Source organism: Carlito syrichta, unplaced genomic scaffold (assembly GCF_000164805.1).
Source record: "Carlito syrichta isolate Samal-C Ts95f unplaced genomic scaffold, Tarsius_syrichta-2.0.1 Scaffold315360, whole genome shotgun sequence".
NCBI lineage: Eukaryota > Metazoa > Chordata > Mammalia > Primates > Tarsiidae > Carlito > Carlito syrichta.
Genome location: NW_007259456.1, coordinates 169,245 through 196,060, shown reverse-complemented (window position 1 = coordinate 196,060; position 26,816 = coordinate 169,245). Strand labels below are relative to the sequence as shown.

Here is a 26,816-nt window from a genome sequence, read left to right as displayed (position 1 = left end):
TTGGCAAGGAGTCTGTGGTTCTTTACAGACTGTCACAGAGAGGCAGACTCTGGCAGCCCCGATCATGTGCCTTTGGACATTTAGTCCACAGTGCCATGTGGCCACCTGGGGTAGGGCTGGTGGCCATAGGGCGAGTCCCTCACTGAAGGATGAGGACAGCATCCCTCTGGCTGTGTCCTCCACTCCCTGGGCTCTGGTGTTGCCAATCATGAGCTCCTGGGAGGGGGTAGGTTTCACAGACTCCTCAGCTGATGCTGTTGTGGCCCTCCTAGAAGTGGCCTTTAGCTTAGTGTACATCCTCCTGCCTGTCTCTGTCTTCTATGAGGATGCACCGTGGGAATGCAAACATCTCAATTTCCTCATCTACTTTTCAAGTCAAACTAGGAAGAGGCAGCCACTGGGCCCCACACACCCCCTCCACCAGCCTTGTCTAAAATGTCCAGCCCCACCATCCATGGCCCTGGGCCTCAGATCTCACTGGTCCTGGTGGGGCCTCAGGTGCAGTTGATTTCTGGTGGGAAGCAACAGTAGCTGCAGGGGAAGGAGGCTTTGTACGGGCTAACCAAGGTTTGTTGTACCCCACCTCTGCCTTCTCCTGGTACCAGGAGCGCTGGACAGCTGGATGCAGGCTGCCGGGCATCGGCCACTGGGCAGCTGTGACTACTGCCATCCTGGGCCTTACGCAGTGCCTGGAGGCTGCTGCCTCCCGTCTGCCAGTGTCAGGTCAGGCAGGCTTTTGCTGCCCAAGTCCCCTCACTCCTGACAGTCCCATTTCCCAGGCAGCACTGCCTCTGTGACCATCTGTTGACCTCCTACCCTCCAGCTTCTCTGCAGAGTTTCCAAAGCTCATTGGTTTGCACTGGCAGATTGGGGCTCCCTGTGTATGAGTGCAGACACACATACCCACAGGAGGGTAGGGAGGCAGCTCACGGACCTTCAAGTCTTAGCTTACCCACCGCCTCCTCTGAGTTGGATTCTCACCACTGATTGAATATCTGTGCCTGCCTTTGTGTGCCTGCCACACTCTTTGGGTCACTTGGGAAGAGCCTCTGTTTTATTTCCCTCTCTGCCCCCATGGCCATGATACCTGACCCTGGAGGATACTTCCTGCCCCCACACCTGTGGTGCCTGCCCCTTGAGGGTGTTCCCTGCCACAACAGTCATGGTACCTACCCTTGGAGGATGCTCCCTGTCCCAACAGCTGTGATACCTGTCCCTGTAGGGTGCTCCCTGCCCAGATGGCTGTGGTGCCTGTCCCTAGAAGGTGCTCTCTGCCCCAATGGCCATGGTGCCTGCCTCTGGAGGATGCTTCTTATTGCCCAGGTGCTCCCTGCCCCAACAGTCATGGTGCCTGCCCCTGGAAAGTGCTCCCTGCCCTGATGACTGTGGTGCCTGTCTCTAGAGGGTGCTCCCTACCCCAATGTACGTGGTGCCTGTCCCTAAAGGGTGTTCACTGTTCGCCTGGTGCTCCCTGTCCTGACGACCATAGTGTTTGCTGTTGGAGGGTACTTCCTGTCCCTACAACTGTGGTGCTTGTCCCTAGAGGATACTCCCTGCCTTGACAACTGTGGTGCCTGTCTCTGGAGAGTACTCCCTGCCCTGACGGCCATGGTGCCTGTTCCTAGAGGATGCTCCTTGCCCCTCGGCTGTGGTACCTGCTTCTGGAGTGTGGATGCTCCCTGCTCTGATGGCCATGGTACCTGTCCTTAGTGGGTACTCCCTTCCCTGATGGCTACAGTGCCTGCACCTGGAGGATGCTCCCTGTTGACCTGGTGCTTCCTCTCCTGACAGCTGTGGTGCCTGCTCCTGGAGGATGCTCCTCATTGTCCTGGTGCTCCCTGCCCTGATGGTCATGGTGCCTGTTCCTGGAGGGTGCTCCTTATTGCCCTGGTGCTCCCTGTTGTCCTGAATATCCCTGCCCCAACAGCTGCAGTGTCTGTCCCTGGAGGGTGCTCCCTGGTGCCCAGGTGCTCCCTGCCCCAATGGTAATGGTGCCTACCCCTAGAGAGTATTCCCTGCCCTGATGACTGCATCACCTGTCCCAGACGATGCTCCCCATTGTCCTGGAACTCCTCTGGTGTTAGAGAAAGGCTACTGACTGGTGTGACATCAGGAACGCTTGGTTTCTGTGTGTTGAGTAAATGTCTGCAGAGTGAGGATAGGGTCTTACCAGCAGCCTTGGGGGGTGAGAGCCCAAATTAGCTCATCTGTTTTGGGGGGATGGTGGGAAGGGAGAGCAGGCCATTGTTCTGGAGTCTCTGGAGCCCAGTGGAGGGGAGGGGGCCAAAGAAAGAGGAGGGTCCTCACCCTGGGACTGGCCTCTGGGCTGCGGGTGCCCAGGGGCCCCTCAGTGCTGCCTAGGGTGGCCGGGCAAGGGCAGGCCACCAGGCCTAAGAGGTGGGAGTGTGCTGGGGGGGCACGACCTCAGGATAGAGGGGCCACTGAAGCCTGGGGCAAGGGTGCAGGAGCACACAGGGCGTGGGCCCTGGGCACTGGTGCTGCCCAAAGTCCATGTGTGCTGAGCCACACAGCCATGTCTGCTGCCGGTATGCCTCATCCACCACCGCAGGAGGTTCACTGCTGTGGATCCTCTCGGTGTCTGACCTGACCCTTGCTTGAGGGTCATCATGTGTCCATTCAGCCAGCCACAGACATTGACCGAGTCCCTCTCACAAAGGACGTGTGAGGTCATAGGGGTACCCAGGTGACTCAAACCATCACTGCCCTTCAGCAGGCACCGAGGCAGACAGGTCATCCCAACGAGGATGGTCAGCCGTGTCGGAGCCCACCTCTGGTTCCCATTCCTGGGGAAGGCTCCAGAAGAGCACACAAATCAATGAGGAAAGGTGTGGACTGGGCAGAGGGACTCAAGTTGCCCCCTGAGGAGGCCTGTTGGATCCCCAGAAGGAAGTTTTCTGGGTCAGAATCAAGAAACTCCAGGGTCTTTTTTCATCCCACGGAGTCCGGAGCCTTTGCCTTGGGTTGGAATGGGTTTCCGGAGTGTCTTCCAGCTCCTGCAGAGGGAGAAAGGGTGGTTGCCCCGGGAACCCCTGTTTGCTGCAGGTGTTATGTGACTGATGCCATCTCCCAGTCTGGTATGCTGGGGATGGGTGCTGGGGAGGGGCAGGAAGGCGTCAGGGTTGGGGTTAGGAGGAGCCGCACTTTGGGTAGGGGGTACTGGGACTTTGCCTCAGCACTCACCCTCATTCCCGGTGTTGGAGAAAGGCTGCAGGCTGGTCCCCCCCAGTCCTGTGTGCCCCACTCCCTCTGTAGTCCCCAGCCCCTGCTATGTCATCCTGCTTCCTTTCTGCCTCCCCCTCATTACTGTCCTCTGTAGACCTCTTGCGATTTATTCGTACTGCCCACAAGCCCTCCTCTGCCCTGCCACACACACGTGTGCACACACACATACACCCGTTCATGCGCCCTTTCTCTTCCAGGACAGCCCTGGTTCCCAGAGCCCTGGGAACCTGGGGGATGTGTCTCTCTAGTTTCCCTCTACCTCCCTTCTTGTTCTCAGACATGCCCCTCTTACCTCCTATCTGACCTGCCTCTTCATGTAACCAGGCTCCATGGCCCATGGGGAGCTTGCTTTCTGTGGCTACCTGTACAAGGAGCCCCGATCCTATGGCCTCACGCCTGGGTGGCCCCTGTTTACTGATTACACATCCATTTTTCTCTCTCTAGACCCTGGTTCTGATGCCCTTGCCCAGCATAGGCCAGGCCCAGAGGCAGTGCTGTGGCGTGTCGAAGGTCAGCTGCAGTGTGACTCTGGGGAAGAACAGTAGCAGCCAAGCAGGGTAGCCCCACACATTGACAACTGCTCTCCTCCTCCTCCCAGTTGCAGTTGAGGAATTCAGGGTGCATGGGTTCTGCAGCCATTTCTTCACAGTTAGTTTAACCTGGAGTCACCCATTGCAGGAAGCCTTCCTGAATCCTGTCCTTGCTTCTTCCAGGCCTGGTGGAGATGGCCCTTGGGTCCCACTTTCACCTATAGGATTACAGGAATAATAAGTGACATCTACTCCCAGGCTCTGAGCAGAACCTGGGACCCAGTGGGGTTTGAGTGTGTGGCTATCACTTGGGGACTCCGGGAGAAGCCCTGCCCACGCCTTTCTTGGGCCTGTGCAAGGCATTGGCACAGATCTGCTTTTGCTATGGACTTCTCTGGATCGATGCCTCAGCAACTCACTGCTGCCAGGGAGGTGAAGCCCACTAGGCCTTTGCTGAAGGCCCCAGGCCCCACCCCAGGGTGAAGGGCTGGCTGTGCAGGGTGCACAACTTGCTGTCCTTTGCCCCCCACCACCGTGGGCTTCAAAGCCGCTGCTCAGACTGTAGAGAACATTGCAGCCTGCAGGATATGGTTGCCCATTGTGGGTCTTAGCAACTTAGCAAGGTCGCAAGCCTCTGGACACGCATCCTCTAGGATGTGGCTAATCAGAAGTCAAGGACATGGAGCACCCCTCCCAGAAAGGCATGTGCCGTGTTGTGTTGGTCTGCTCTTAAGTTTCTGTGACCGGGCATTATTCTCTGGGCTTCCTCCAAGTGAATAGGAAAGAATTTCAGTGTCAGTGTCTGTCCCTCTGCCAATCTCCAGTGCATATGAGCATCTTAAAGTACCAGAGAAGTCCTACAGTAAAGCTCCCGTTTGCTTGACACACCCCAACATCTTTGCAACTGATTTTGGGTCCTGAACATGAAAAAGACATGCAACGTTTTAAGTTTTTTAATACTCCTTCATTAATATTATATCAAATACCAGTTTGGAAACTGCCTTAAGAAATGCTCTCTTTGGAATGGAAAGAAGTGAATATATGAAGAGCTTCAGGGCTTGAAAAATAATCCATGCAGCCTTGTGGAAATCTGACTCCAAGTTTCCCTTCCTAGTTGTTAAGAAGGGTGCACAGGGAGTATTTTTGGCTTGGAGAATTCTTAGGCACTTGTTGCCGTTTTGGGAGGAACACAGACATAGGAAACATTGAGATATGTTTTTTGTTGTCAGCAGCAACAAACATCCCAGGCAGGGAACCAGGATGTGCAGGGAGAAATTTTGGAACATGAAGTAGGGGTCCCAGCTGGGGGCGGGGGCTGTTCACTTACTACCTACTCTACGGCCTGCATCTTAAAGACCCCTAGGTTCCAGACATTAAAAAAATGCTGGCTCCAAGCCCATCGGGGCATCAGCACCAGGCTTCTGACTCCCAGCTGCTGCTCTCTTCAAAGCGTCCTGGTTTCTGATGTTCACACCTAAACCCCTCATTCCACAACTGCCATGTTAAGTGCTCACACATGTGCCAGGAGAGATGCCAACACCTTACACCTGTTAACTTGTGTAACCTCCAGGAATCAGGAGCATCTAACTCCCCTGCTCCAGGCCCTTCACTGGCTCCCCTGCCTGGGACACTGACTCCTTAACAAGTCCGTCCTCTCCCCGGGGACACTGACTGTTAACCATGTCCCCCCATAAGCCCCCACCCCTGCACCCACACTGGCTCCCCACCGGGACAATGACTTCTCACCATACTGTACCCAACTCTGCACCCACACTGACTTCCCCTCTCCCTAGGATACTAACTCCTAACCACGCCCCACCACCTTTGCACCTACACTGGTTTCCCCTCACCCAGGACACTGACTCCTCACCATGCCCCTCATCCCCCACCCCTGCACCCACACTGGCTTTTTCACTTCTGGCCTCTATACTTGCCTTCTTTGTTTAGAACATGCTGCCCCACATCTCCTGGGACCCTCTTGTTTAGGCCTTCCCTGGAGAGGCCAAGATTTGCTAGGGCCACTGTACCAGGGTCCTACAAACTGGGCAACTTAAACAACAATTCATCATCTCAGTTCTGGAGGCAAGAAGCTGGAGGGTGCAATGTCAGCAGGGCTGGTCCTCCTGAGGCTGTGAGGGGCATCTGCCCCAGGCCCCTCCCCCAGCTTCGGGGCTTGGCTGTTATCTTTGGTTCCTCGGGATGTGGAGGCCTTGCCCTGATCGCTGCCTTCATCTTCGTGTGGTGTGTGTCTGTGTCCAGACCTCCCCTTTTCACGAGGACACTGGTCATGCTTGCGTTAGGGCCACCCTACTCCTGTGTGACCTTATCTTAATTCCATCTGCAATATCCCATTTCCAAATAAGGTCACATATTGAGGTATTGGGGGCTAGGACCACAACATATTGCTTTTGGGGACACAGTGAAGTCCACAGCAAGGCCTCTCTTATGGGTACCCCTTCCTGTCACCCACATGCAGACTCTGTACTTGCTCGACATTTATTTGTCTCCCATACTAGGGTGTGGGTGTGGTCTGAGAACAGGAGCTTGACAGTCCTTGTCACCTTCAGTGACACCTGTGTCTTCCCCAGGTGTCACCTGAAGGTGTAAATGTGTCCACTCACAATCACTAATTGAACTAATGAGTGAATGGATGAGTGAAGACAGCCAGATTTTGTCCAGTCACCACAACTACTGAATGAATGAGTGAGTGAAGACATGCCTGGAGCAAGCAGTGTTGTCCTCCCCATCAGCACTCACACGAGTGGAGGTTTTGTCCATTCATGATAACTACTGAAGGAGTGAAGACAACCCTGGAGCAAGCACTGTTGTCTCTGTCACTCACATGAGTGGAGATTTCATCCACTTGTGATAACTACTGAATGAATGAATGAACGAATGAGTGAAGACAGCCCCGGAGCAGCATTGTTGTCCCTGTCACTCACATGAGTGGAGATTTCATCCACTTGTGATAACTACTGAATGAATGAATGAATGAATGAGTGAAGACAGCCCTGGAGCAAGCAGTGTTGTCTCCACCCACATGAGCGAAGACAGCCCCGAAGTAAACAGTGTTGTCCTCGTCACTCATATGAATGACACACTGGAGTCCCCATCACTTGCACGAGAGAAGGTTTTGTCCACTCGTGATAACTATTGAATGAATGAGTAAAGATAACCTCGGAGCAAGTGCTGTTGCTCTCCCTGTGGTCACTCACCCGAGTGGAGATTTCCCGAAGGCTAGGGTAGAATACAGGACAGGCTCTCGTGTGCGGGTCATAAAGTGGCTGTGCTTTTGCTGATATACATTGTGGGTATGGGTGGAGTGAGAAGGTTGCTGTCACTGCGTCCGTAGTGGTTTTGGAGCTCATCACATGGGCACATCTCCTTACTTTTTTCTTGCACATTCTCCGGTCAGTCCTATGGGATGTAAATGCATGTACTGCTCTTGTACTCTCTGTCCCCACATGTGGGTCACTAGGCCCCACTTCAAGGTTATCGTCTGGGAGGGATGTAGGGCCAGTCTTAGTCTGCCCTCAATCTGACGTCCTCTGGGGATGCAGAGAGACAGGGCACCTGGGGAAGAGTCCTGTGAATGCACCTGGCTGGGAGCTAAGATAGAACTCCACACCTAACCCCTGCGCGTCCAGCCTTGGGCCCTTCTGTCGGGACTGCCCATCGCCCCTCTGCTGCCCTTTTCTCATTCACCTCTTGGGCCTGGAGGGTGGGCATCTGGAGACTGCCTGATCCTCATTATGCTTGGCTCTTGGAGGACCCACAGAGGCTGGGGCCTTCACAATACTGGTGGTCTGTTTCGGAGTATGAGTTGGGCTCAGGAAGCTGTGGGGTGGTCAGAGTGGCCCTTGCATGCCTCTTGTTGGAGCCATGGCTTCTGTGGCCCCGGGATCATGCCTTTCCGTGTGGTTGAGAACATGGTTGCCATGAAGCCTCTACAGTGCCCTGTGGCCCATGTGTCCCCTTGTGAGGTGTACATCCTGGGGTAGGGCAGCTTACTCTCTTGTTCAGAGACACCTTCATTTTTCTCACCTTGCCAGCCTGTGGCATCCAGGGCTTATTCCTGGGGCAACGTGGAACTTCTGCTGAGTTCTTAGACTGGGAGATTCTCCAGTGAGCCCCGAGGAGCACCCCTGCCCTGGGTCCAACAGCAGTGTCCCTAAGCTCGGGGCTGTGAGGGTCCAGGTGGGGTGGTAGCTGTGGGGAGGGTGTAGGAGTTTGTGATCAGAACACAAAGACCTGCACCTTACAGTGGCCTTTTGTGAGTTACCTGATCACTGTGTCTTTGTTTTCTTAGTGCATGATGGGGTAACACTTACTTGGAGGGGTGGTTGTGTAAGTACCCAGTAAACAATGTATGGGTGGGCAGATAAAATTAGTCTCCAGCCTCAGGGAATCACTTCAGTATGTGCTTACTGGTCCCTGGCCCAGCTGGGCGCTGTGCTGGGGCCACATGGGCCACAGGGAGGAACAGGATGGCCCCTCAGCAAGGGGCACAGGCAGAGGTCAAGGAAAATTCTTTTTCTGTACTCTCCAGTCGTGTCAGCCTCTTTGTTCTCAACTCTGTCCTCACCTCTGAAGCCAGTGACACCACGGATTCAACAAAGTGTTCTCCGTGGGGGCAGTAGCACCTGACTTCATGCCTAGGACCTGAGTGCTCAGACTTGTCAGACCTGACCCTTGGGGGCAGTTACTGTATGGCGTTAGAGGTAGAGGATCCAATAGGAACTGTGGCTGGTGAGATTCAAGGGGAGCAAGAGCTGCCACCCTGCTCAGGAGGGTGTCTGTTGGAGGTGTGTTCTGGGTCACTCAGTGCTGAGGCTGTACCAGCACTGTCTGGTCGAATGCTGGAGAGGAGGTGCCTTTTGCTCTGTTGTGAGGGTGAGAGACCATGATTGAGGAAAGGCCCGGGTTTGGGTAATGCCTACCTGCCCCCCTGCATTGCATCAGCACCCGAGGCCTGAATCCTAAGGCCCTCCTTGGGCTGACACATATAGGGAAGAATGCCCTGGAGAGTGTCCTGGCTGGGTGGGCTTGTCTGCATAGGCTGAATGATGCTGCCATAACAGACTGCCCCAATATCTCTTAACGTCTAGACATATCTTTTGTTCGTGTTTCTATTGTGTTAGGTTGCCTTTTTAAAAAATAAAATTTTGGGACCTTGTTATAGATGCAAGAAATTCAACATTTATCGTATACGCTGTAAATCTAACATGTCGTGTTTCTGGTCAAGAAGATTCTGCCTCACACCCTGGATTTTCCCTAAGTTGATCCATAAGTGCCACTCATTCCCAGTCTCAGTCCTGTTGTTAGGGTGTGTAGAAAAATTAACTGAGCATGACTGGTCAGGGAATTATGAAAAAGGGGACTGGCTTTTCTAGGTATTAAACTGTATCACAAAACTATTGTAATTAAAACAATGTGGAAAAAAGAAAACAAAACTAGCGTGGCACTGGTACAAGACAAATTAATGGAGAGTTCAAAAAGAGACCAAAATAAGTGTGGGAGTTGTGGAAACAGCAACATTTGAAAATAGTGGGAAAGATGGATAAATAAATGGTGTTGAGACAACTGAGTGTCCATCTGGAAGGAAATACACAGATACATACTTCATATCCTCCACCAAAATAAACTCCAGATGGATCAAATAATTATAAAAGTTGAAAATGCAAAAATACTTGAAAAAAACATGGGATGACTTAAAAAATAATCTTGGGAATGATGAATCAAAAAATGAAAATATTGATACATTTGAATTACAGAAAAGCACAGATTTTCCACCAGAGTCACGTGAAGAGAGAGCAGTGTGGGGATGCCAGGCTGGCCTTCTCCCTACACATGCGGGCGCCCTTGTCCCACAACCCTGCTGCTGCCATGTTTTCTGGGTGCTGGCACTATGCTGGGAGGGCTTCCACGGAGCTGACCATGGTATGCAGTGTTGGCAGCAGGTAGGCCAGGAGGACCTGGGTTCCAGACCCAGACTTGCTCAGTGATGCCCCCTTGCTTACTAAGCTCCCAACACAGGTGCTTTCAGGAGGTGGCATTCTGGGTGAGGACTTCAGAGTCGCTCTCTTCTCCTGGAGCTGCAGTGGATTGGGGTGGGAATCTTGTGCCCATGAAGCTCCCAGACAGATCCTACCTTGGACCACATTACAGCTGTTCCAGCCCCACTCCCTCAGTTCCGGGAAGGCTGTCAGACCTCTCTCCTTCCTAATGAAAGCAGAGGGTGTGGAAACTCGTGTCCTCAGCCACAGGGACCTAGGGTATGGGGGATGGCCATCTCTTCCACTTACAGGTCATACAAGCTTATTTAGTTCAGTGATTTTGCCTCCAAGAACCTTGCTTGCCTCATCTGCAAGATGGTGACAACTTTCCCTGCCTCCCAAGGATGTAGAGATCAGGTGAACGAGCGATATCATTGCTCAATGGGCACCCGGGATTTGGTGAGGGTCCTGGTAGTTCTGGCAGAGCTGGCTGTTAGGATCATACCCATGGTGAGCCAAAGAAGGCAAGGAGGGAGTATACTGAGACCAGAGAAAACTCAACCCTAGTGAGGAAGAAAGTCCTATTTGCTTACATCTGTGCAATGTGGCCCAGCTGTGTTCTCGGAGGGGGAGGTGCCTAATATGTGTTCCTGGGTTTGTGCTCCTGATGACTGGGATGGATGTTTCTTCACCCCCATTTTGCAGGCAGTGGTGACTATAGGACGGATGTTTCTTCACTTCCATTTTGTAGGCAGTGGTAACTGTGGGACGGATGTTTCTTCACTCCCTCTTTGCAAGTGAAGAAGCAACCTTGGGAGGTACAGGGAGGACTGTCCCCTGGGCTCACAGCAGAGACTCTGCCCCTGCCCTTGGACCTGTGTAGCCTTCTGCCTGGGGAGGGGTGGCTCAGGCAGAAGTGAAGTGGTCTGTATGGCAATTGGAGTGTGTGGGCAAGAGGGCTGTGCAAGTCAATTCCTCCAGGCCTGGCCACGGGAGAGTAGCACATGGGACCTTTGCCAACCTGCTTAATGCATGCACGCACACACACACACACACACACACACACACACTCAGTGCGGTCAGGTTTTGCTACACACCCTCCTCCTTATGGGTTCAGATCTTCCAGCCTTCATGTTCCTTTTCCTTCTTTTTCTACCAGTCTATGATTTGTACTTTCCCCCAGAACAGGACTAGACTCGTGCCTGGAGACCAAGGGATGATCCAGGTCCCCTTGGCTCTGACTCGGGACTCTTGGGTGCCACTGCGAACAATGCCAGATATGAAGCAGCCACTTGGCCAGGACACATGGAATCTAGGGCTAATCTGTCAGATTTAGGGGACAACTAGGCAGGCTTTTCTAGGATGCTGGAAAAGAGCCAATTCATGGCATGGCTCAGTTCAGGGTTCCTGCTTTCTAATCCTAAGGGATTGGGCACATACTTTTCCCCTTACAGGATAAATCCCTGTTCCTTGCCTTCATCCAAATATTGAACTATAACTTAAAGTAATTCCCCATAAAGCCCCATTAAAGCCCCATTCTCAACCTTGCATTTATTTGTCAGGGCCCATTTGCTTCAATTTGCTTTTCTTTTCTGTTTCCCTTCCCTTCCATATTCCTTTGTTGAAACCAATGAAAAGAGAAAAACTTGGAGTGGGGGACTCCTGTTTTATCTGTGAGGATAGACCAGACTGTGCTATGTCCTTAGGGCTTTAGTGAGCCTCCCTGGCCAACGTGGCTTTGACCAGCTGCTTGTTTCCTGAGCTGGCATCCCAGGTGCAGGCTTGCTGGGCTGGGGTGTGGGTGGGTATATCCCCTTCACCTCACTGGACCGGCTTTCTGGCACTGGTGCAGGCTTGGTTTCCTTAGCTCCCAAGAGACAGTCCTGTTCTCAGGAGCCGTACTTGCTGAGCAGTACAAGTGTTCTGCCTTGTGGAAGCAGAGCCAATTTGCACATCCTCAGAACTTTGGAGCGACACGGTTCTACTATCCTTAGGCTATTTGGTTGTCTGACCTTCATCATGTGGGGTGAAAGGTGATCGACTCGCTAGCCTTTGCCAGCTTGCTGTTTCTTCCTATTACTATGGTAACTGGAAACCAACTGCTGAGACATTGGGGGAAGCAGGTCAGGGAGCGTTTGTGACAGCTTCCCTCCCAGTCTGGAACAGAGGCTGCTGGGGTTACCAGTGCCACCCTTGGCCCACTCTGCTTGTCCTGGTGGCAACCCCAGTGACGGCCAGCTCTTGACCTCTCTGAGGGACACTTGGTGCTTGGTTGAAAGTGAGAGCTGCTCTTGCCAGGGAAAAGCCTCGTCTTCTTTCCCCATGTTGCTGTAGGAATCAGACTCATTAGAAAGCACACCTCTGGCACAGAGCCCTCTGAAGCCAAGTTTTAGTGAAATCTGTCCTTGAGATACCCAGAGCCGACATCTCCTGCAGAGACCTGCTTCTGCTTGGCCAGGCCTTTGAACTTGGTTCTGTGCCAGGGCCTCAGGTCTGTGGAGAGCACAGAGGCTGAGCCAGCCTTCAGCCTCCCACCTTTTTTTTTTTTTTGAGTTGGAGTCTCACTCTGTCGCCCGGACTGTAGTGCAGTGGCCGCTCCCGGCCACTGCAGCCTCGACCTGCTGGGTTCCAGCAATCCTTCCGCCTCAGCCTTCCAAGTAGCCGGAATTACAGGCATGCGCTACCACACCCAGCTGATTTTTTGATTTATTGTAGAGATGAGGTCTCGCTGCCCAGGTGGGTCTCGAACCCGCGGGCTAGGGTAATCCACTCACCTCAGCCTCCCAAAGGCGCGGGATTACAGGCTGAGCCACCGAGCCCGGCTAACCTCCCACCTTTATTTCAGCATCTTGTCTGATTCATAGGGAAGAATCGGGGAGGAGGGGAATGGAAGGAAAGCAAAACCTGGGCACTAGGATGCCCTTCGGAGTACAGCTTAGCTTCTGGCTCTGCAGGAGCGATCTGGATTTCCATGCACAGAAAAATCATGACCTAGGGCATGTTACTTAGCCCCTTTCTTGTCAGGGCCCATTTGCTTCAATCTGCTTTTCTTCTCTGTTTCCCTTCCCTTCCATATTCCTTTGTTGAAACCAATGAAAAGAGAAAAACTTGGGGTGGGAGGCCCCTGTTTTATCTGCAAGGATAGACCAGACTGTGCTATGTCCTTAGGGCTTTAGTGAGCCTCCCTGGCCAACGTGACTTTGGCTAGCTGCTTGTTTCCTGAGCTGGCATCCCAGGTGTCCTCATCTGTACCCTATGTGGTCAGTGCTTGTGAACCCAGCACATGGCTGCACGTGAGGACTTTGTAATGGCTGATGTTCATGATTAATGAGGGCAGTAAGTATTAGTGTAGCCATGGACATGTAGTGGAGTCTCTGTGAGCCAAGACAAGTGGCCCAAGCTTTGCAAAATTCAGATCCTGGCCTATTCTTGAGCTCATATTGACAGAGTCTCAGGAGTTTCCACTGGTCAGTAACAATATGAATAGTAAGTGTGGAAGTGTGATGGCTGATGTTTTCGATGCCTTGTGCTTGTGAGCTGGGGTCTGTGAGGATGAGTGTGAAGCTGCGAGACCATGGCATGTTAACTCAGCCACATGAGTCCTCTTTCCTCGTCCTCATCTAGACCGTTATGAGTATTGATGAGTCTGTGCTGTGAAGCACCTAGCACAGAGCCCAGCACTGAGTGAGTATGCCAGAGCGGGTGCTGGTGCTGGATCATGAGGCTTCTTGCCTTAAAGGTGAGGAAACTGAGGTTCTGAGAGGGTGGTGGCCATACGAGCCTGTCCTTATGCCTGTCCAACTTCTACTCCAGCTTCAGTTGTAGCTCTTGGGCCTGGGGGTTGTAGCCTGTGCTGCTGTTCAAGGTGGTGGGTTTTGTTGGGCTGTGGCCTCTGTGAGCACTGTGCATTCTGCAACCCAGGACTCTGAGGGCCAGAGGGGAAGAGCAGCCCAGTATGGGGGGAGAGTCCTGTGGAGACAGTGGGCAAGCAATGGAGCAGTGCTGGAGGGACTTGGAGAGAGCAGAGGCCATGGATTCTTCCTGCTTGAGCAGTGTAGGGTGAGAGTGTAAGAAAAAGTTGAACTTTTTTAGGTTGAACCTGTGTGGGTTAGGGAAGAGCTATTCACACCCTCACTTGACGAATGGGGGAACTGAGGATAGTCAAGTGACCTGAGCTGGGATGGGTCCTGGTCTTCTCTGCCTCGAGCACCCTCTCCTGGGTCCAGGCACTGGGGGAGGTGGGGTTGGTGTCAGGCCTAGCTCAGCTTGGTGACTTGGCTGGGCACAACTGGGTTAATCATTTTAGAAGCTGAAGAAACTCTTGGGCCACTGGAGTTTGCAGGCCTTTGTCGCATCTCCCCCAGCCCTGCCCCCACCTCGTCCCTAAGGAAAACAGTGGCCCCTTGTTTCCTCTGAATTCTGAACTCCGGGCGCCGCACAGAACGGATCCAGCATGGGCCCCACAGGGTGGCGGGACTTGGAAATGGAGTGCCCACTGCCCTCCTCCGGCGACAGCGGAGCAGGGAGCAGGGCCCAACAGTTTACAGGTTGCCTCGCACCTTCGCCTTTCATTGAGAAACCCTGGCTCTTGCCGAGAGTAACACATCAGACCCCTTCCTCCAGGGGCAGCAGGAGTCCCTGGGAAGGTTCTCTCTTCTGGGGGCAGAGTGTGATCAGGAAAACAGATATTTTGACATGCTCACTTAGGCCCGAGTCCCCACCCCATGCTATCTGTGAAATCATGCCTCTGTCGCGTTCCCCTCCTCTGCGGTATCCGCCCTCTGTAGTGACCCCTCCTCCGTGGCGTCCTCTACTCTGTGGCATCAGCTTCTCTGTGGTGTCCCCTCCTCTGTGGTCTCCCCTCCTTTGTGGTGTTCCTTTCTTTTTGATGTCCCCACCTCTGTTGTGTCTCCTCCTCAGTTGTGTCTTCCTCTGTGCTGTCCCCTCTCTGTGGTGTTCCCTCTTCTGTGCTGTCCCTCCCCCCCCATGTGGTGTCCCCTTCTCTGTGGTGTTCCCTCCTCTGTGCTGTCCCCTTCTTTGTGTGGTGTCCTCTCCTCTGTGGTGTCTCCTCTTCTGTGATGTTTCCCCCTGTGTGTGGTGTCCCCTCCTCTGTGTAGTGTACCCCTGTGGTGTCCCCCTCCTCTTGATGTCTCCTCCTCTGTGTGGTGTCCCAGTCTCTGTAGTGTCCCCTCCTCTTTGTGGTGTCCCCTCTGTGATGTCCCCTTCTCTGTGTGGTGTCCCCTTCTCTGTGTGGTGTCCCCTCCTCTGTGGTGTCACCTCCTCTTTGGGTTCCCTTCATCTGTGGTGTTCCCTCCTGTGGTTGTCCTAGTCTCGGGTCAGCCCTTTTTCCTCCGATGTCCCCAGAGCTTTCTGTGGGCTGCATCTGAGGGCCCTTCCCCTCTTTTCTCACCATTGGAGAAACTGAAACCTCTCTGAGTTATGTTAGGGGACAGACCCCTTTAGGATGATGGTAACATGTCTGGCCCCTGAGGAAACAGTGTTGAGGAGACTTCAAAGCCTCAGCTGCTAAAGAGGCAGCCATGCTGCAAGATCCAGGCCTGTTGTGTGTTCTGAGTTCTGTTCTTGTGAACGGGCTTTGCTGGCATAACATGCCTGGAGAATACACAGAGGAAGGTGGCCAGTTTCCAGGACTCAACTGTTTACCTTCGGCGGAGCAGCCGGGGATGCAGAGAACTTTTTTTCCAAACAGCCCCGGGTTGTCACATCTACAGGCCTCACCCAAGTCAGATGCAGATGCCTGGGTGTCCCCTGGCTCCTCTTGGGCTGATTCTGACCCCCATGCTGCAGAGAGACCCAGAGAGCTCTTCAGACATGGGTGGTGGTGTGGGTGACTCCTTGACTGGGTTTCCTCCCCATTGGCAGCTGTTGAGAGGTCTGAGAATGCTGGCCTCTTGTTTGTGGAACCTCACACTGGAGCCTCAGGCTTAAGCAGATGCAGGGCTGTGTCCAGCTTCCCTTGAGAGCCTGCTGTGCTCTGCCACTGTGCCACTACCCGCCAGCTTCTCCACCTGCCTTCAAATTTTGCTTCTCTGTGATGGGAATGTAATGTGGAATCTGTGAATAGGGCCTTGCATTTCCCTTTTTCTAACAGAGCAGAAACCGAGGCAGGGGGATGATGCGCCGGGGTTGGCTGGTAGAGGCTGATATGTGGGCATTGCTGCATAACCCCTGTCCAGGCCACAGCGAGGCCCCTTTCCCCTGCATGGCCAACCTTGCTTGGTCTTTCTTCCTTCCTGGGCCTTAGTGTTAGCTGTACAGTGAGAGAGTTGTCCCCAGCTCCTGAGGATGAGCAGGTACCCGCGTCTCAGGAGGTCTCGGGAGCCCCTCTCCTTCCCTATCCTGGAGCCCCAGAGTTGGGCCACTGCTGGCTGACTGACCTGTCCTGGTGTGGTTTTGTTTTGCACACAGACTGGTCACCATGGGAAGAACATTCTTCATTATTTTCTTGTTGTGAGGTCTAAGAATGTCTTTTCTAAATAGGGGAAACCCTTAACATCTTTCCTGGTGGACAGTGGGAAAGAGGAGAATGGGATGTGGCACATTCCAGGGGCTCGGCTGAAAGCGAGTTTAGTAAAGACTGTTCAGGGAAGTTAGTGAGAGACACAGGGCAGGGCTGGCGTGTGTGGCAAGCATCCCCACCTCAGCCCAGGACAAAGGTGCTGAAATGTGCCTGGGACTGTGAGGTTGTGGCAGTCTTGAGAGAGGGGATATGATGGGGGCTGGGTGTGAGGACAGGGGGAGCATGTGCTCTCCCTCTCTCCTCCCCCATCTTCTGCTCCAGGTGCCTCCAGCTGGCCTGACTTGGCAGGACGACAAGGTAACCAGGTGGTTGTGACCCTGGAGGACTAGGGGAGGGGCTGGGTGGCCAGCACCACTTATTTATTTATTTGTTTGTTTGTTTATTGGAGTCAGAGTCTCTCTCTGTCACCCAGGCTGTAGTACAGTGGCACACTTATAGCTACCGCAACCTCAACTTGCTGGGCTCAGACAATCCTCTCCTCCACCTCCCAAAGTGCTGGAATTACAGAACCAGCACCACTTTAGATCTGCATTTGCATCCGAGCACCACTGCTTTCCTGTTGTGAAGTTTTTTTATTGTTGTGAAATTTTAAAAGTCTCTATCCTCTAATTTCCTCATTTGTAAAATGACATCATAGTGGTTGTTAAATAAAATGAAGCAAATTCACGCAAGCTTTGAGCATGTTGCCTCCTCCAAGCATCCTTGTAGCTGTTCTGTGGTATCTAGTGGTAACTTAGAATAGCCAGCCTTGGATCCTGGGGGTTGGAGGAAGGTGGGGCTCAGGGCCTTCTGTGGCCTCTGCTGAGGTCATGTGGGGAGGTCAGCCAGGTGCTGGGTTGGTGCCACTGCCTTGGCGGAGCTGGCCTTGCAGTTGGCAGTGGTCGCATGCTAGGTGGCAGACACCTGGCAGGTTAGGCAGTATGGTGTCAGGCTGCATGGCTGTCAGCGGGGCATCTGTCATGAGAGCAGGTGAATGACTGTCTGTCAGCTGCAGGCTCAGGTCCCTTGGGGTCTGATCTTTCCAGCCTCCTGCTCTTGAAAAAGCAAACATTCCTCAGCAGAGCAGGGAGCAGGGCCAACAGACTGCAGACCGCCCTGCACCCTCACTTTTCCTGACAGTCCAGATTGGTGCGTGCAAGTGCTGGTCTCTCCAGGTGGCAGTTCCTGGATTCACCAAGACCTCAGCTTTGATGACGCTTATGGAGTTCATTGAAGAGTGTGCATAGGGCCCAGTTCTGACCCACCTGTGTGGCGCTCATTGTCTTGCTCAGCCTCTCTGAGCTCTCATTTCCTAAGTTCACTCCATATGTCCTTTCCCGGCATCCCTTGCTTGGCCCGTAGATATTTGGTCCCTGAACTCCTTTTGTGTCCATCTGCATCCCCAGTGGTATGGGGCCTGCCCTCGAGGATTTGTGGAGAGCTACAGGTCTCAGAGGCTGGTCCCATCTGTTTCACATGAGTGTCAGCCCTCCTCTGGCCCCTCCAGAGTACTGCAGAGGGGCCCCAGGGTCCTCTGGGGCATGCCCATGGCAGCAGAACAGGCCATAGACACAGGTGTTGAACAGCCCCTTTTCTGTCTTCCTGTCTTACAGCTGAACCTCAACCGGCCGATTGAGGAGCAGGGACCTCTGGATGTCATCATCCACAAGCTGACTGATGTCATCCTCGAAGCTGACCAGAATGATAGCCAGTCCCTGGAGCTGGTGCACAGGTTCCAAGTGAGTGAGCACATGTGGCTCTCGCTGCGGCCCACGGGAGGTAAAGGGGGAGGCAGAATGGCTGTGTATTTTCAGAGTCACGGCAGCTGCCATGGATGTGGCTCTGCTGCTGGCAAGATGTGGGCTCAAGGGCAGGTACCACCTCAGTCTCATTCGGTGTAGTGGGGGTACTGAAACTGCCCCTATCCCACCCCATCAGCATAGGCATGGCCCTGTTAGTGACTCCTACTGGCACAAGGTGGAACCCTTTTTCTGTACTTGGAGAGGGGGATAAGGGACCCCTAAACCGAGTCCTGCCTCGGCGAGAGCCCCCTCTGCCCATGACCTTGACCCTGTGTGCTTGACTTTGAGCATGACTTTGACATGTTTCACTGCGTCGTTGGGCTGTCTTCCACCCCCACTTCCCATCAGCCCCCTGGGTTCTGACCCCATGCTGACCTCCCTACCGCCTGGGGGTTTTCAGTCCCCTACTTGGGTTCCCTGTGCTTTCTCTGTTGTGGACAACAACGTGATTCTTTCCTCTGGAGAGCAAGCAACTTAGAGGTCATGAAAAAAACAAAGTTGTATTATCAGTGAAAATGCACCCGGAACAATGGCTTTTTGCGGGCCTGCCTGGTGGGGTGGGCGGTGCTCAAGCTAGCGCTTTTCCATGAATGACACCTGCTTTTCCTTACCAGGATAAAGGGGCTCTCATCCGCGTCCTCGTCACCTAGGGTTGTCCTGCTGAGAGCATTTTCCCTATGCACTCAGGGCCAGTCCCCCAGCCCTCCATGCTTCCCCACTTCTCTCTTGTTCCCTGGCCAGCTCCCTTCTGTAGATCCTCGCTTCCTGCCTGCAAGTGGCCCCAGAAGCAGGTGCAGCTTCCATCTGTTAGGCAGTGTGTCCTTTCTTAGGGCTGGAGGCCGGCAAAGACATGGCTCCACTGTGATTCTGTGGAGCCTCAAGTTTTCTTATTTGTAAAATGGATGCTGGTAGTAGGAAGACCCTGAACCATGTTGGGAGGAGAAACCTGAGTGAGAGCACAGAGTGAGACAGAGATGATATGTGCCCCGTTGGTGGGCTGCCTACTGAGCTTCTGTCCCAGACTAGGGCTTGGCTAACAGGCATACACCCATGTGCAGCATTTGATCCACCTCCTGGGACAGAATCACCGCTGTAACAGGAAACAGAGCTCGGAGCACACACAGCTTGGCCACTGGGACCTGGCAGAGCCAGGTTCAATCTTTTTGGACTTTCTAGGGTGACTCACTGCCCATCCCTGGTAGGACTGGCTTTTCTCGGGCCCTGCATGTCCCCATGTCTTAGGATACAGCCCCAGCTGGCCATAGGTGAAGTAGTGGCCTTCGGCGCCCCTGCCATCCACTCTAGCCTCACTTCTACTCATTTCCTGCAGGTGACCCGAAGGGCCCGGTTCTTGTGCCCATGATGCTCTTGGCGGCTGTCCTCTGGGGGAGCATCACTAAGTCAGGTTGCCACACGGACCTCTGGTCAGGGGTGATGCGTCTCCTGGTGGATCTACCGGGACGGTGGCCTTCAGACACTGTTGGGAGGGTGAGTTACATGTGGCAATAGCAGCAGTTCCTCACATATAGCAAGAAACACTCAGAGTGGTCCCCACGCAGTGGCCCTGCAGGAGGCACCTCAAGGGCCATCCACCTGCTCCCCAGGCAGTGGACTGTGCCAGCTCTCTTGTGCAGGTGAGGAGGCGGGTGTGGGCAAGTCATGCCTGCCAGGGCTCCAGCTAGGAAGTGACTGAGCCGGGCTTCCAGCCTCCCATGGCCTCTTCAGAGATGGCTGAGGCCTAGGACTTGGGAGTTGAGCTGCCTGGGAGCCAGGTCTCTGCTCCAGAACTCAGAAGCCACCCAATCCCCCCAAACCTCAGTTTGTCTAGTGTGACTGGTTCCTTCCTCTCTGCGTGGGTGGATTGCTGGGAGGCATGAACATGCCCATCATGCTGAGAACTTGCAGCCTCTCCTGCTGCTGTGCCATTGGTTACACCCACGGGATTATTTCTGCTACCCTATCTTCCTAGATCAAGGGCCACTACCTCCAGCTAGCATGGACTAAGGTTCTGGAGCAATGACCCCCAGGGGACAGTTCATATCTGCCCTTCCCCTAAACACAGAGCCTGCAGCCCAAGGCATATGAGGGCTGAACAGTGAATGAGAGCTGTGTCCCTGTGTTCCTATTCTGGGCAGAAGAGAGCCTGTTAACAGAGCTAGGGAGTGTCAGGGACAGCATGAGGACATGCAGCTAAGACTATCAGCCACGGCCATCTACCAGGCAAGGTCTTGGCTGAACTCCTGGTCTGTCCGATCTTGGGCACATCCCCGGCCTTGGCCAGGGGCAGGTGGAGATGGCTGTGGTGACCTCACCATAACCTCCCAGCACCAGTGTTTCTGGGATCAGTGTTAAATGCAGAGTGCTTCAGTGAGAGGCCGGATATCTGATAAGGCAGGAAGTTTCCTCCTTTGTGAAGAGAACAATTCTTTGGGGAAAAGGGTGCCAGGCTGCTCTTTTCCAGAGGCCCCAGGAAGAGAGGAGACCAGCAGGGGCTGGTGCACCCTGAGAGACACAGGGTGAGGGCTGGGGAGGCTATTTCCTGCCACCAGGTACAGGCTGTCCACGCTGATCTGGCCACGTCCCTCTGCCGTAAGATGAGAGAGATATAAGTTCAGAGCTGACCACAGACACAGGGAGGCTGATGCCTAACCTTGATCGTGTCTTTTGTTTTCAGGATCTGGTTTTAATCTTCATTCTCCAGACATAAAAAAGGGGCCTGAGTGTGGTTCAGGGATGGGGAGGGGTGGGGTGCTGCATTCAGAGGCAGGGGAAATGGGACCTAGGGCTTGGGTTCCCACACAGAGCTGTGAGCAGTGGCCCTGAGCAAGGGTGCGTTGCCCAGAGGGGATCTGCTAGAAGGGCCTTCTCCAAAAACAGTATTCGGGGTCCTGGAGGAAGGGGCCTAGGCTGTGGGTGGGGAAGAGGAATTTCCGAGATGCTCCTGATGGCCCTAGGCTGCTCCTGGGGCTGCTCCTGGTAAGCCTCTATGCCTGGGTGGAGGGAGGTCCCAGAGCCTAGAGGCTGTGCCTCCTTAGGCTACCCTGGTGGCAGGTTGGAGGGTGCGGGCTTATTGCGAGCATTCGAGCTGGTTGTCATAGAACCTTCACTACTACCTGAGGTCTTTTGTTTGGGTGGGTTTTTGTTTGTTTGTTTTACTTTTTGATTAGTCTCATAATGTCTTAGAGACTCAACTGGGATGATTCCAGGGTTTTTCTGCTCCAAAGTTCACAGGGAGCCAGCAGCAGGTTGGCTTATCAGTGTCCAGATCCAGGCCAGGTCCCCAGGCCCTGCCCACGTGGGTGAGCAGGGATAGCACAGTGGGGAGGTCCCTGCCAGGTCCAGGGACCCCGGGGCCTCCTGGCGTGTTGGGAGCCTTCCTAGGGGGAGTGGCACAAGCTGCCTCCTTGAGTGACACCCAGACCACCTGTCAGGTGTGGCCGCAGGGTAAGAGGGACCACCCTCCTCTCCTGCTGCCCCTTCCAGGCCTGGAATTGTCCCGAAGGGCTGCAGTAGTTGTATTCACTGGGCACGTGCCCTCTTGGGGTCTTCCCGGGATAGACCAAAGAGGTTTTAGTCTAAACCATTTGCCTTCTCCCTGATTAGCTGGAAGGATAGCAGTTGTCCCCCAATGTCCTGGATGCCAGTGGCACACAGTCTGCGAGGATCATGTCCTGCGCAGCACATAGTTTGTGGAGTGCCTTACTTGTGAGCCCCAGCCAGGAGGGGAGGTCATCGGACAACCCCAGAGCTGCCCTCACAGCCCCTGGAGTGAAGAATTAGCAAAACACAGGTCTGATCCCAGCACAGCCTGGATAAAATTGCTTCACACTTTCTTGTTGCGGTGACACTCAGACTGTAATTGCTAACATGGACCACAGGGCCCAGTGATCTGGTGGCGTCACCCCCAGCTTCATCGCGTCACACCCACCCCTTCCCTGACAGGTTGGCCCTACGACAGCAACTGCTCTGGCACTGACCTGTGCTTGCTTCAGTGCCTTTGTTCCCTCTCCTCAGCACCCCTTCCTGAGCAATGTCTCCTGATTATCTGACTGGTGCTGCCTTGCCTGTCCTAAGCTGTCCTAACCATGAGCTTTCCTTGATGCCATTCCTTTAATTTTGTTTTTGTTTTTTGAGTCGGGTTACACTCTGTTGCCCAGACTGGAGTATTGTGGCATGATCCCGACTCACTGCCTCCTCGACCTCCTGGGCTCAAGTGATCTTCCTGCTCAGCCTCCCGAGTAGCTGGGACTATAGGCATGTACCACCTTGCCCAGCTAATTTTTTGATTTTTTGTAGAGACAGGGTCTAACCATGTTGCCCAGGATGGTCTTGAACTCCAGAACTCAAGCAATCCTCCCGCCTCAGTCTCCCAAAGTGCTGGGATGACTGATGTGACCTCACTGAGCCTGGCCCTTAATACCATCCTTTAGTTGTTGCTCTCATCTGTCCCTCACTGGAACAGGGCTGCATTTGCTTCCAGCACCTGGTGTTTCCGTTGCTACCCGTGGTGCCTGGTATGTGGGGAACATGCCTGACTGTTAAGCTGAGATGCACAGGGGCACTGATCTGCTGCTGGGAGCCTTGCACAGGGGGCTCCGGTGGGCCAGTGGAAGGGGATGTGGCTCTGCTGGGCAGCAGGGAGCAGGGAGGGAGGACGTCAGGAGGGTTCAGGAGGCAGATGGCACTGCCAGGTAGGTGTGACAGTGCCTCAGGGCAACAAAGTTAGAGGGGTGGCAGGGCCGGAACTGCGGGGCTTTCTCATGCCAGGCTGTGGAGCTTAGACTTTATCCTGCAGGGAGGGAGTGGATGAGGGTGGGGCAATGGGATGGGGCCCTTAAGATTAGATTTAATTGGCAAGCAGGGACATTGCCAGTACAGCATGAACTCAGCAGGTGGGGATACTACTGGGTGTTTCCAAGATGAAAAGGGAGCTGCTGACTCAAGTTCTGGCCCTGGGTGTCCCATGCGTGGTCCTGAGTCCCAGCCCCAGGTGTCCCTGTGCATGGTCCTGAGCATCAGCCTTGGGTGTCTCATGCATGGTCTCCTCTTTCTGCTGTGACAGTCTAGCCTCCGAACAGCTTGAGCCACATCTGGTCCTCACAGGACAAAGGCCCTCTCGCCTGCTGTGTCCCTCCCATTATTTAATTACATGAAATAGATCTGGGAGGGAGCTCAACTAGGCCCCAGGGTGCAGGAAGAGAAGGCACACCTGGCCACCCTGCCTCTCACCTGGAAAGATCGAGCACCTCTCACCCCCACCCACCCTTCATCAGGGGATGGGGAAAAGACAGGGCTGGGAGCTGCAGGAGCTGGTATATTGAGGCCCTGCTGCTGGTTTGCCAGACTGAGTCAGGCTTGGTCATAGAGATAGGCGGTTCCTGTCACCCAGTGCATGTCATCCCTAGCTCTTGCCACATGGCCGTAGAGGGTGGCTGAAGTGCTGCTGTGTGTCTGTGACCCACAGTGGTAGAGCGACTCCTGACCAGCCGTCATGACAGAGGGACAAGAAAGTGGCAAGGCTCGTGCTGGCTCAGTGTCTACCCTGTTGTGACACAGACTCTGACATCTCCCTGGCTACCGCAATCGACATGACCTTGACTGACCACAGGGTGCTGAAAGACAGGACCTTCCCACAGGCAAGGACAGCAGATACTGCACAGTTCCCTTTTCGTCTTTAAAAAAATTAAAATAACTTACAGGCTCTCTGTGAGCTTTGAACTAATTAACGCACACGATATTCTTATAGTAGCACCTGGTGCTGAGTGAGTGCAACACGTGTGTGTAAGTGCTGACCCCTTGCTACACAACACTGGGTGTGACAACACTTGGCTGATATCAGTGGTCTAACAGTGGCAGTAATGCCACTCTCAGCCGCGTCTGTGGCCCTCACTGACCTGAGAACTTTGTTGTAATTGGTGTCAGTGAGGCAGTGACTATGAAAGCGTCGCCATGTGGGAGGCACATTCTATGACAGGGCAATGGAAATGTGGCAGGGCCAGGTGGGAATTGGAGGGACTGGGTACCGTCCCCAGCTCCACACTCCCCAGCTGACCTGCCTGGACCTCAGTCACTGCCTGCAGCACAGGGGATGTTCCAGGATAGCCCAGAATACCTCAGAGCAACCACATCCAACACCATGGCAGCTGCCCAGTGCTAGCCATCACCTCCAAGACCACAGCTCACCTTCGCCCCCAGCCCTGATGGCATGGGCATGACCTCATAGCTGTGTTGATCAAGACCTGCCATACTCACCCTTTGCTGGGCGGCCACTAGCACAGCAGTATGCAGTGTGTGCTGGAGAGGCAAGAGGAAGAAGCAGTAGAGGTTTTTGTTCTAGGCCTTCAAGTCCAGTTAGGAAGAAGAAATGTAAATCAGTCAGAGGTCCCAGTAAGTTGCTGCCAGCTTTGCATGTGGGCCTTCTGACTGGTGGGGTCAAAGTAGTAGCCATGGCCCTGGTGGGGTCCCCATCTATGCATATTCACTGGGCGTGTCCCATGTGGCATGCTTGCTGTGGACCTTCCCATCTCTCGTCTCTTTGGTCCTCATCTCAGTTCCTGAGGTAATGGAATTACTCAATTCCCAGGGGCACAACCGGTGGCCCAGGGAGGCCCATCACTAGCCCCCTGGGCAGTTAGAGCGTGGCAGGGTAGGACTGTGGCTTGTGCTCTTTTCAGACATGCCCAGAGGGACTTTGGCTAACAGCTGGTGGCCCCTGGGGGGTGTAAGGGCCCATGATTCAGGGTCACTGAGGAAGAGGTCATCTGAAATTGCCTCTGACACAGTGGTGATGACAAAACTGCCAGCAGAAGCCAAGGGAGGCGGAATGGTTGGGGAGGCCCAGGTCTCAGAGGAACAGACCCTGTCCTGGCATGGTCATGAGGTCAGCCTCTTGAAGACTGCTGCCTAGGGTCACAAGACCACTCCTCCACGGTGGAAATGGCCACAGTCTGCCCATGGTGCACCTAGGACAAGCCATGTGGGTATGGCTGGTAATGGCTCTCACTGTCCAAGGGAGGGGATGCTGTTTGTGCCATCAGCTGGCTGCAGTTGCTTTCCTGTGTGTAAAGGAAGCCCAGTCCCCAGACAGATGTGTGGCCCTATCAGTAGCAGAGAGTAGAGTGGACGTTGTACAACCCAGGTGGGGCAGAGGCAGGAGACAGGCCTGAAGGCTGAGCCCTGAGCCACTGCTTGTATGTGGTCCCTCTGCTTGTATGTGGATGGCAGGGTTTTGCAGGTTGGGGTTTGGGGGCATGTTGGGTTCTAGAAATACTAATATCTAGCAATAGTACCTTTCCCAAAGTTTTGGAAAGAACTTCCATCATGTTATCTCAGGGTTTCTTAGCCTTGGCCTGCTGACATCTTGGCTGGGTCATTCTGTTATTGTTAGGGGCTGTTTGGTGTGGTGGAGGACTTTTGGCCTCTTCCTGGCCTCTGACCACTTGATGCCAGCAGCACTTCCCACTACCCCTCATTGAGATGGCCAAAGACATCTCCAGATGCTTCCTGGGGGGCAGAGTCGCCCCTGGTCGACACAGTGCTTTAGAAGTAGCCCATCAGCCCCGAGCACCCAGGCAGATCAGCAGAGCTACCCCTATACATGTGGACACTGAGGCCCCATCGGGTACAGTGTCTACTTTTAGCATTGGGTAACTCAGGCCAAGGAAATTAGTGTCTCCTTGGCTTCCATCCTTCAGTAACACCTGCAGCAGAAAGGCAACCTCTCTCTCCCTTCCTAGTTTATGCTGGTGACGTGCCTTCCCAGCATGTGTCATGTTGCCCACATGGCCTGCATGCCTGTGATGAAGCCCACTTGGATTCCTTTGACTCCATGTCATAAGTCCCATTGCCGCCTAGCCAGCCAGGAACACAGTGGGCCAGGCACACCTCGTGCTGGGCATCTGCTGACTTCGGCCCTCTGGGGATGGACAGACAGGCATGAAGAAGTCCTCTGAGTCCCACCTTACACACCTCTTGATAGCTGGCTGCTGATTGAGCTTCTACTCCCCCATCCTCCAAGCATCTGTCCTCCCCAGGCCTCTGTCCCACCCCTGAGGCCTCTGTCCCCCAACCCCCAAGGAATCCATCTGCCCCAGGCCTCCATCCCCCTGAGGCCTCCTTTCCTCCCAGGCCTCCACTCCATCACCCCAGGCCTCCATCCTCCAGGCTTCTGTCTTTCCCTCGTCCTCCATCCCCCCCGGTCTCTGTGCCTCCCTGAGGCCTCCATGCCCCCCTGAGGCCTTCGTTCCCCGCCCCCAGGCCGCCATTCCCTGGCCACACCAAGCTCCTGCCAGTCCTCAAGTGTGCTATACTCCCTTGGCCAGACCTGTGCTTTTGCTGTTCCCTGTTCTTGGAAGCACCTTCTCCTCCTGCCATGCCCAGGACCCTCTATGGGTCAGTGTCAGTGGCCTCAGGAGCCTTCCCTCCACCCAGTATACCCCCCACATCCACATGCCCCTGCTGTGTTGTCACAGTCGCCTCCATGTCTTCCTTCATTCCACTCCATATCTGCCCCATAGGAGCCCCGTGAGGGTGGGTTGAACGTGGTTGCTCAATGGCTGAGCTGGTGGCATTCATCACCACATACGCATGCATACACATGTACTTACACACACATGTGCACGCACACTTGCACACACATCTGTGTCCACATGTGCACACACTCTCACACACATGCCTACCTCTCACAGACACCCACATTTACACGTTCATGCATGCACACACATTC

The 26,816-nt window shown here is 54.1% G+C and overlaps 1 protein-coding gene across 1 annotated transcript in view; it reads left to right on the top strand.

The window, feature by feature from the left end:
- The first annotated feature begins 7,678 nt into the window (after positions 1-7,678).
- The window catches only part of ITPK1 (inositol-tetrakisphosphate 1-kinase), a 65,116-nt gene continuing 45,978 nt past the window's right edge, over positions 7,679-26,816 (top strand). The window contains exons 1-2 of the mRNA XM_021706227.1: positions 7,679-7,770; positions 17,797-18,028. Coding sequence (XP_021561902.1) covers positions 7,679-7,770; positions 17,797-18,028 — 324 coding nt within the window. The remainder of the gene's footprint in view (positions 7,771-17,796; positions 18,029-26,816) is intronic.